Source organism: Pollachius pollachius (genome assembly GCF_949987615.1).
Source record: "Pollachius pollachius genome assembly, chromosome: 15".
NCBI lineage: Eukaryota > Metazoa > Chordata > Actinopteri > Gadiformes > Gadidae > Pollachius > Pollachius pollachius.
In genome coordinates this window covers 17,025,192-17,036,663 of record NC_136948.1, presented here as the reverse complement: position 1 = coordinate 17,036,663, position 11,472 = coordinate 17,025,192, and the positions used below count along the sequence as shown (strand labels likewise).

Sequence of the window (11,472 nt, the reverse complement as noted above, 5' to 3'; positions counted from 1 at the left end):
AATACCAGCGTGGGCGTTCCAGACATCGAGATATGATTGCTTATCTTATTTGAAATACATATTTTAACACTGGGATGGGACTCTTGCGTATTTTTGTCAAGTATTAGGCTAATTCCAGGATTTTCATCTCCCGACGCGTTGCCTGGACAAACGTGACCCCTCCCTGTTTGCAGTGGCGACGCCCAGGCTGTGACGTGCACAGTTTCGTTGGCGTTGAAAAGCGGTCGCGCTTCTACATAGTGCCATTGAAGTGAGTCATCTTTAGGAAGTGTGGAAAGGAGGAAAGAAAGAAAAAAAAGTTTGATCTGTTCCGTGCACGGCAGATAACAGCGATAAGGTCTGTAATAGAGAAAAAAGACGAGGGAAATTATACCTAGTCGAGCTTTTTAAACGACTCTCCACCTGCGTGAGTCACATCTAGTTTCAGGTTCACCTGAAGGCGCGTCGTTGCTTGAGGTGTGCTGGACTACTTTACTTAGAAGTTTGCGCACATCACAGGCAACACATCTTTCAAACTTTTGTAGTGGACTTATGACTTAAGGACAGACATAGTCCTTAAACCTCTTAAAAAGAAAAATCGCAATTACGTGCGATGCCAATGCTATTCAACTATTATTACTAGGGCGTAAAAGTCATTCGCTTCAATTAATTTAGAGGAACATAAATGCACTCAGGAGTTTTCCACCACTCTTCTGGATATTCGAGATAACGTCTTGAGAATCAAAGGATTTCATCGCTGCCCTCTCCCACCGTCGAGATTTGTTCCAAGGCTTCAGAGCTCCCCGCAGTAGTCTACTGAAGTCTTCCTCCCTCTCCTGGATCATGTACCAGGACTACTCCGGGAACTACGACACCTCGTCCCGCGGCAGCAGCAGCACCTCTCCTGCCCAGCCAGAGTCGTTCACCAGCGGCAGCAGCACGATCGGGAGTCCGGTCTCTACCTCCAACTACCAGGTATGGCTCGCAACCACACATCAAGGCGTACCAAAACATGGCAAAGAAAAGAAACATGACAACTGTTTTAATGTAGGCTGTTTTCCATAAACATTTGAGCAGAATATTCATAAAACACACACACGTTTCTATGTGCATAAGATGTGTGCCAAAACCGTTTATCTTGAAGAACGTGGACGAACACAACTACACGTTATATGAGTGACTGGACTGATGCGTTCATAATACATCGCCTTTAAGCACTGCTTTGGGTTCGCGAGTGGTCGTAGTTTGGATGAGGATGACTCGGACTTTTTTTTTTGGTCCCAGTCCAAGATCTGCGCTTCGAAACAAAAAGCAAACTAGCCTTTACAAGTTGGGGAACACCAATCAGTTACATTGCGCATTAGATATGCAGTGCACGCTGTGGATGAGGTGAATTGTTCGAGCGGTAGGTTGGGTCGAACGTAAGGCCTGTCGAAGTGCTTCTTGATTTGACAGTTCGTTATGAATTCAGTTTTATTAGACCGAGTCTCCTGTTCTCTGTCCAACGCCAGAGAGCCAGAGCTCGGTGCGCATGTATTCCCCTTTTTAGAGCGTTTTACGCACAACTACATACAAAACAAGAATTGTACAAAACGATCAATTCATAACAAACTAGAACAGTTCAATGACCAATTAGGGCTACGCATCGAAGATGAGCACCAACGCGCACACAATTTCTGAATTTAACCAAACCATTGTACGCCTGTGCCAAAGCGCTGGCGGGTTGCGCGACGGCGGGATTTGACGTCTTTATACGCATTGCGAGGTTCAAATACGGGGTTAGGCCTCCATAGAGGCTTAAACATGTCGCACCTATAAACAACAGTTTAATCGCCGTGCCCTGCGAATTTACCTAACAACCAAACACTCCGGGGAAAGACAAAATGTACCAATACGGGGTGCTTGTCAGTTCAGCACAACTTGTTTCGGGCCAACGCACATCGTGTTGGCCTACATCTGTTTCTACTGCTAGTTCCCGTTTGGAAATCATAGGGTAGGCTGGGAATCCGGGAAATTAACAAGTGCTGGCACTGTTGCACGTTATTGCGCAGCGGCTTCTCTGGAAATCTCCAGCCCAATAATAAACCCTGACGGTAAAGCAATCCTTGATAGAGACGTGACGTCACCTTCAAGTTTTGCCTCACCGCTTCCCATTAAACGATTGTGTTCTCTTGGGGTACACAAAGATAATTGCCTTTCATCTTGCCGAACTTTAGGAATGTTTTTTTTCCCACCCCACACCAACACACACACACACACACAAACACACACACACACACACACACACACACACACACACACACACACACACACACACACACACACACACACACACAAACACACACGCACGCAATAAACTTCCACGCTGGCGCGCACACGCACCCCTGCCCCCTCTCCCCCTCCACCCCCCTCTCTAAATTCCAGGCTGCTTCCCGCTTTACTGGAACTTGCTCGTTGTATGCACGTGGCTAACAAAATCTGCCGGTGACTCACTGGGAAAACAATGTGGGACTAGTAGGAACTACACCGATGGTGCGTGCGAAAATATTGCAGTCCCATTATATAGATACTTGGCAACAAGACATGTCTGATACAGGATGTAAAGCTGACCGATGGACGCGGCGAGTATTGCACAATACAAGCCCGATCCCCTGCCCTTCTTGTTGTTTACCCATAAGAGAACGGCTCCGGAGAGCAGCACACTTTTTGGTTATTCCATATACGGACCATCGGTGTGACTTCATCTTCAGGCAGCTTGCCTAATCAGCACAACTCTAATCAGTCATTTGTCGTTTACGTCTATTATGACGAATCTGTTTATTTTTACCATGAATAATCTGTTCCACGCTTATTTCCTTTCCGTGTCGCTCAGGGGGGCTTTCGGTGTGCACCGATAGCGTATAGTGGAGAGCATGCACTAGCGGGTCCGGCAGGGGGGCTTTTCCCGGCGCGTATCACCACGTTCCACTCCAGGGATTAAATGTGTGAAAGTGTTTTCGCTCATACGTGGGCTGGACCATTACTCAAAGTGACTCAAATGTTGAACACGGTATGAATTTGATCGAGGCGGTTGGCTCTTTGTTGTGTGTGTGTCTGTGTTTTGTCGATTGAGCTGTCAAGGAGTAGTAGTAGAGCATGAGATGGAGGGGGTTGGGGGTGTTGGATGAAGAACGCTACCATGCTCACAGGATTAAGAAACATGCGTTTATATGACAACATGGCTCGCATCTGACATCTCTCTCTCTCTCTCTCTATCTCTCTCTCTCTCTCTCTCTCTCTCTCGCCCGCCTGCAGAAGTACAGGGCCGACATGCCCGGCTCCAACAGTGCCTTCATACCTACCATCAATGCCATAACGACCAGCCAGGACCTCCAGTGGATGGTCCAGCCCACCGTCATCACCTCCATGTCCAACCCGTACTCCCGCTCCCACCCCTACAGCAACCACCTGACCAGCGGGCCAGGCCTGTTGAGCCACCACAACCCGCTGGCTCGGCCCGGCGTCATACGCTCCATCGGAGACACCCGCGGACGCCGCAAGAGGGACGAGCAGGTGAGAGCGAGAGAGAGAGAGAGAGAGAGAGAGAGAGAGAGAGAGAGAGAGAGAGAGAGAGAGAGAGAGACGGGAACAGAGAGACACACAGAGAGACAAAAAGAGAGAGAGACACACACACACACACACAGAAAGGCCGAGAGAGAAAGGAGAGAGAGATGCAATGATGATGAATTAAAAATAAGTTTCCCGATAAGCAAATCGCATCTTCAAGTGCGTACCATCGTGTTAATGGGCTTATAGCGATGGGGTATTCTCACCACATCGCTCCGGTCCTTTCTCCCTATACGTGTGCCGTAACCAACGCCGGCTTTAGTCACATAGTTCCTGGAGGTATTTGTTATGTCAGAGCCCGAATAACTGGGCTTTTGTCCTGTGTAGTCATCAGTACATCATTAAGGTAATTCCATAACACCACAGTGTACTATCCAAAGCACTTTTAACATTGTGAGCGATAATCACTGTCTCGAAGCACTCACTAAAGGTTTCAGAGTGTGTGTGTGTGTGTGTGTGTGTTTGTGTGCGTGTGTGTGTGTTTGTGTGCGTGTGAAACATACTGAACTAGTTTGCTGTGCGTGTCCTCAGCTCACCCCCGAGGAGGAGGAGAAACGGAGGGTTCGCCGCGAGAGGAATAAGTTGGCCGCAGCGAAATGTCGCAACCGCAGACGAGAGCTCACCGAAATGCTGCAAGGGGTGAGTTGAGCTGTGCGCGCACGCAACGCCGAACACGCACACCTGTTGGATACAGCGGCGTTGAAGAGGACGATGAGGACGATGATGAGGATAATAATGTTGAGGAGGAGGGGGAGTAGGAGGAGGAGGAGGAGGGGGCTGGTTGAGGAGGAGCAGAAACCGATTCTGTTAGCTTCTTGTACTTGCACAAGTTCATCGGGTTTAGTTGAGGGTTCCATGCTCTAGTGGGGATTCTTCCCCCACTCCTTTTATGTGTGTGTGTGTGTGTGTCTGTGTGTGTGCGTGTGTGTGTGTGTGTGTGTGTGTGTGTGTGTGTGTGCGTGTGTGTGTGTGTGTGTGTGCCAAAAAGCGCAAGTCTTCGTGTCAACACTTGTATTTTTTACGATTTAAGTTGTACTCCTCACTTTTGTGATACCAGCTCAACTGTATGCCTCACGGCTTCAGCAACATCTTAAACAGTGGTGGGATTCGTAAAGCACAATTAGTTTCTGCCTGATGAACTTCAGACATTTCCTCCTTTTTAGCACAAGCCTTCCTCAGAACGCACCAGCCTCCATTCCGTCGCACTGGTTTGACTGGTGCTCGACGCGTGCTTCTCAGAGAGACCGAGACAGAGTGACAGAGAGAGAGAGAGAGGGAGAGGGAGAGGGAGGAAGAGGAAGAGGACGAGGACGATGAAAAGCTGTTTTGTTTTGGTGCTGTTGTAGACAGAGGTACGGCTTGTCTTGCTTGGCAGCGAGTAACAGATTTTAAATAGACTAATTAGCTCAATTACAGTGAGGTTGAGCTTGTCAGCCCCCTCTCCCCTACCCACTGACCCACCCCCCCCCCCCCCCCCCCCCCCCCCCGCGCCGGAATGGAATGCGCTGTAGGCAGCTGTCTCTGTGAATGCGGGACTTTTTTGGTTGGAAATGGGGCTCATTTCTAGTCTCGACCACATATGTACAGACGTGCCCCGCACGCATCGTTCTGTGATGTGCATCTCTCTCACACACCAGACACGCACACACAAACACTCACTCACAAACACAGACATGTTCACACACACACACACACACACACAAATGTTCACACACCCACATTTTCACACACACACACACACACACACACACACAAACACACACGCACATACAAACAAACATACAAACGCTCACATGCAAGCACACATATACACAGATGTATACAGACACATAAAAACATGCTCACATGCAAGCACACTGATACACAGATACACACGCACACAGTTGCACACCCACGCACGCAAACACAAACACGCACACACACACACACACACACATTGCCACCACAACTATTGCTTCCAGGGAAAAGACTACGCCCCTTGTGCTTTGGCAGCACTATCTATTCAAATTCCGTATAAGGAAGATATTTCTCCCAGCTGTGTGAAGAGGGACGATATGTACCAGCGACTTCAGCAGCCGATATCTTCCCGGAGAGTTCAGCACGGCGTCAGCTCCGTCACGCCTCCTGTCCTGTGTTTTATTCTCCCCTGTTCACTTCCTCATACCTTTGCCCCTTAATCACCTCTCAGACGGTTGGTGCGTATGTGTGATTATCTGTCTTTATCTTCCCCAGTCTGCATCAGTGACTAGACTTTTTTAGAGAGTCTGCCTTTGTTTTCAGACAGATTCATGGTGTGCGGCTTTGAAACACGGGTACAACAATGTATGGTATTGTTATGAGTTTAAGACCACATCATACTAAGACCGATAAAACCTGCTGGAAATAACTCACACTCGGCGAGAACGCTGGTAGATAAGATGTTTTGAGCATGCTTATCTGGAGATTAAATTCCCATTGATTTGCCCCGCTGTTCGGGGTTGTCAGAGAAAACTTAAGCTAGCAAACAGTGCCCTCTGTTGGTGAGATATAGCAATGCACATGATGCCAGCCATGCTTTGTGGTTCAGTTTAGTTGTGATACCGTTTTCAGATGCAGATGTATTAATTACGAATCTGAACGCGATGATCACATGATCGTGACACAGATCTTCAATAATCAATCAAGGATTCTTTCGGCCCCTGGTGGTTCCCAGTCGCTCATGCATTGCCGTTGCTGTCCCCGCAGGAGACTGAGAAGCTGGAGGAGGAGAAGGCGGACCTGCAGAAAGAGATTGAGACCCTGCAGAAGGAGAAGGACAAGCTGGAGTTCATGCTGGTGGCCCACAACCCCGCCTGCAAGCTGCCCGCCGACGACCACCTCCACCAGGGGGCCCACCACCACCACAACAACAACAACCACAACAACAACCACAACAACAACCACAACCACCACCAGCAGCAGCACCAGCAGCAGCAGCAGCACCACCACCACCACCACCACCTCCACAACCAGCAGCAGTGTGCGCCACTGCCCCTCACCATGCGCCCTAGCCTGGGCCCTCGGGCGCCCGTCAACGCCGTGGTGGTGAAGCAGGAGCCCGACGAGGACGACAGCGAGGAGGAGGAGGTGGAGATGGAGATGGAGATGAGCGGCAAGCCCCAGCGCTCCGTCATCAAGCCCATCTGCCTGGGCGGCGGCGGCGGCGGCGGCGGCGGCGCCATCGGGGGCATCATGGGGATGTACTGCACCGACGGGGACAGCCTCAACACGCCGGTGGTGGCCGCCTCCACGCCGGCCTCCACGCCCAGCGCCCCCAGCCTCATCTTCACCTACCCCAACCTGCTGGAGCCCGACAGCCCCTCGGCCACCTCCGAGTCCTGCTCCAAGGCCCACCGCCGCAGCAGCAGCAGCGGGGACCAGTCCTCGGACTCGCCCACGCTGCTGGCCCTCTGAGAGGCCTCCGCCGGAGGGGAGAACGGGGGGTGGACGGGGGGCGGAGGGATGGAGAAGAGGTGGTTACCCCCCCGTCTGGTGACACACTGCACTGAGGTTGAGATCTGAAACACAACACTGTTGAACGCCGAAGTGTTTTGGGGGCACACACGCTTACGCGCATTCCACCTGGCGGCCGGAAGGAAAGACATTCAAGAGCACAAATGAAAATGAACGTATTTTTTGGTTGTTTTTTTCAAAGAAGAGAGAGAAAGTCCAGATCAAGCGGGATGGGGTGAGCTGTTTCCTTGCCCCAGGGAGAGCCATCAAGGCTATGCTGCTTGTTCCTACTTTTTTAATTATGCTTTCGTATACCTTTGATTTAGTTTTTTTTTGGTTTAAATATGTCGGAAAAAACACGCACCTATCTGACGGGTGTCGTCCCTTCTCCATTTCAGTGTCAGCTTGTTTACATAACAGATGAATTTGAAGTTAACTGATGCCTATTATCAGGCAGTCATGAATGGAGATGATCATACATCCAAGGGCAAAATTAAGAATATCAATATTTTTATAAACCATGTTAGAAAAGCCATGTGGACAACACTTGCACTCTGCCAAGATCAATCAATTTAAACATGTAAACGAGGACAGCTTTACTCTGCGTTCTGTCTCTGTCTCTCTCTCTCTCTCTCTCGCTCTCTCTCTCTCTCTCTCTCTCTCTCTCTCTCTCTCTCTCGCACCCTTCCCTTTTTTAAATATTTACTTCAGTCGGACGTCGGTCCTGGGAGTGGAGGAGTGTGGATGTGCTCGTGGACATTGTTGATGTAATTCCCGTCTCTTTTTTGACAGTAATTGATACCCTGTGCTGGTACATACTTCTTCTGTTTAGTGGAGAACCTTGCCCTCCCTTATCTCTGCCTGTAGAAAAGCACCAACCAGCCACTGCCGTGCCTGGAACCACTCAGTGTTGCAAAAGGATACGAGCCAATTTTATATTGACACCCCGCTCCTCGGTTTGGCCATAGCGTTTGATGGCTCCACCTCGCAGTGGTTAATCAATGTTGCTTCAGTGATCTTGTGTTTTAACGTTGACCAGTTGTGCAGGAAGTGTCTGTGATTTATTTTCTATTTTCGACCATTGATGTCAGGGATGTTCCCTCATGTTTAGTGGACCGCCCCCCCCCCCCCCCCCCCCCCACCTGCTCATCCCCACCCAGCAGGACTCCAGGAGTCTTCACTGTCGTGATGGAGGGGAGTTGAATCCATGTCATGTTTTTATACAGCCGTGTTGCTGTGCTGCGCTGTGGAGGGGATGCATTCGCACAGACTCGTCTTGTCGGGATTATTATACTTTGTTGTTTTTTTTGCTTGGACTTTTGGAAGAAATAATAACCCTGATAATTTAAAAGAGCTCTGCTGGATTTTGTAGTTTTTTTTTGTTGTTTCTTGCAAACTCTCTCAATACTTTCTTTTCCCACAGTGAAGGGTTTTTTAATCCTTTTTCAAATAGCCTCTCAAGGCAGAGCAGGTTTTAAAACAGCCCGAAACAGTTTGTATTACATGTGTCATTTATGCCGTGATCCGTCTGCCAGTGCTGTTCACCTTAATAATAAAAGCAAAGCCACTGTGGTAGAGACTCCTGCCAGCTTACAATGATGTCACTCTAAATGCACCTTTTCTTACTAAGGGTGATCATTTAAGATTTCAGCTTCACTGCAGATTTCAGCTCATGAAAGGATGTTTTGGTGTACCTATACCAACCTTCTCAATACTGGGTAGAGACGTTGTCACTAGTGGAAGCCTTATTGGCTCATATGCAATGTCACTCAAGGCAACTAATTCATTTTAGACCAATGGCAAGGGATTAAACATTTGGGAAGACTGGGGCAAGACAGAATACCTGAGGGTCTACAAAACACTTATTGAAGCAAACAAACTTAAAATTGTAAAAGATGTTGTGAGAATCTCAAGGGGGTATGGATTTTATTAAATAAAAAGCACCAAGCACTGAGACAAATAGAGAAACTATATTTAGAACTTATTTGTTTTCCTCAAACATTCCTCCTAGTGTAAATTCAGGGGCTACCTTTACCTTTTATAAATATAAATATATAAATATATTTTTGTCGATGTTGATGTCAATAATGGAAGAGAGAGAGAGCAAGACCGAGCTGAAGACCTTTGTTGTGCTGGATGCAGCAAATGGACTTTGACATTGAATTTAAAGACTGCTGCTGTAATGTGTAAAGGTTTTGTTTCGAAGGAACGTGCCATCTGTATTTATCTTGTGATGAGTCTTTAGTTATGGTATCAAGCGGATACAACGGGGGGAAAACAGCTCAATTCTACATTGGAAACATGTGACATCAATTGATACCAAAAAAGCCATTATTGTGGGTGAGTCTGCTATGTCTGTACGTGTAGGTTTCAATCGATCCTTCGATCCCCTTAGAAAAACATAGGAAAGCCATTGACTGTAGATCTTTTACTGTACATGTAATCTACTGTCTACTGCCTGTTTTCAACTACTATTACTTATTTTCCAAATGCTTTAACTGTTTTAAAATGATTCAAAATCAATAAAAAAAAACAGCAATATGTAAAGCCAGTGTTTGTTAATTTAAAACAATAATAATAAAAACATTTTGAAATGCACAAATGCTTGTTGCCGTTTTATTGATTGATTCATGGATAATCTCAACCATATTTCTTTCATTCAGTGAAACGTATTTGAAATGTGTGTATTCAACATGTCCATTTTAGTGTCAAGTATCATTATGTACATTGTTTCTGTCTTAGTGGCGTAGGGTCTCCACTGCGCCACTGGGAGTCTCCACTGCACCACTGAGATAGGAACACTGGCAGATAACACTCTGGAGACCCGGGTTCGACTCCCGCTGATATTTCCATTTAACCAAAATGTATGTTTTAAACGTTATCATATCTATTCTAACCTCCTACCAATTTTCTTTCTAATCTCCATTGGGAAGCTGAGGCAACTATTGCCTAACGCTCTGGAAACCCGGGTACCAGCCTCAAGCCCCCATGAACAGTGCATACTTCCGCAATCCACCAGTGCTCAGCGGCCAAGCCTGGTATTGCAGCTGTTTAAGCGGGCTGTGGACGGGTCCCTCGATTCAAGTGGCCCAGAAGTAGATATCTCCGTTCACTCCAATACAAGTGGGGAGCAGGAATGTGTCTCCGTAAAAAATGTCTGGATGGATGAAAATGATACCGTAATGCACCCGGATCTTTTGAATAAATGGATCAATACATGGTGAATCGCAATGATCCAAGCAGAGGAACGTGAGTCATTGAGCAGCAGCTGAACCAGTCTAAAAAATCCCTGTATCACTAAAACAATTTTAGTGATAAAAAGTCACCACAGTGACTAAAAACCATCGACGTCATTCATGTTAAGTAAAAGGAAAAACCTCGGACACGAGAAGTTAACGGAGCCGTGCACTAGGCCCTCTCAGATGCCGGGCCGAAACAACATGTTTCACTACGACTCCTTTCAGCTGCCCACCCCTCCTTCTCCAGCAAAAAAACAATAACATAAAACGGCTAATAAAACGCTTGAGGTGGCGTTTAGAAAAGAGAAAACTTTTTTTAGTACTTGCCATAAAGATAATTATGAGCCTTTGATTGATATCCAGACATTTTTTGCGGAGACACACTCCTGTTCCCCACTTGTATTGGAGTGAACGGAGATATCTACTTCTGGGCCCCTTGAATCGAGGGACCCGTCCACAGCCCGCTTAAACAGCTGCAATACCAGGCTTGGCCGCTGAGCACTGGTGGATTGTGGAAGTATGCACTGTTCCCGGGGGCTTGATGTTGCCCTGCGACATTGAGCAGTTTTCGTAGGAATGAATGGGGGCCATTTTGGAATCCGCTGTCCATTCTATAATATGTCCATGGTACAAGCGTGGACCTATTAAAGAAAGGACAGCGGACTAAAACATGGCCGCCCATTCATTCCATGGACCTTTTACAGAAGGGTACAAGTCTTGCTGATTTAATGTTTTTTCTTCTGTGAATTGTAAACTCAGTTTTAGTCCCCGCACATAAGGACACCAAGAACCAAAGGCGTCTTGAAACGTTGTGTGTTTTTGTTCAAAAGTTACTTTACTTGAAGATAACCCCACCACGATTTTTTTTGGTTCATCTACCTGCTAAAGTTAGCGTAATATTGCGTGATTTGAGTGAGAAATATGAGGTGTCGCAAGAGCGCGTGAGAAGAAGGGTCATTGGTGAGTCTCAGGCTCAATTATTGACCTATTAAAGAAGGGCTCAATGCGTGATATTTGGCCCTGCTTGATTGAAATCATTCGATATGCGCCGTCCTTTACTAGTTCAGTGTCATCCAATGACCACTAGATGGGGCCATCCTCACTTTGGTTCGATTCCATTCCCAATAGTGCTTCTTCAAAAAAACATTGTATCTTTTGTATTATCCTTTAGCTGTTG

At 47.3% G+C, this 11,472-nt stretch overlaps 1 protein-coding gene across 1 annotated transcript; it reads left to right on the top strand.

The window, feature by feature from the left end:
- Nucleotides 1–266: 266 nt before the first annotated feature.
- On the top strand, nucleotides 267–9,647 carry fosl2 (FOS like 2, AP-1 transcription factor subunit). Its single transcript, XM_079752459.1, has 4 exons — nucleotides 267–954; nucleotides 3,274–3,531; nucleotides 4,117–4,224; nucleotides 6,310–9,647. Exons 1-4 carry the CDS (start codon nucleotides 823–825, stop codon nucleotides 7,015–7,017), a joined length of 1,206 nt encoding a protein of 401 aa, XP_079608585.1. The 5' UTR covers nucleotides 267–822; the 3' UTR covers nucleotides 7,018–9,647.
- The last annotated feature ends 1,825 nt before the right edge of the window (nucleotides 9,648–11,472 follow it).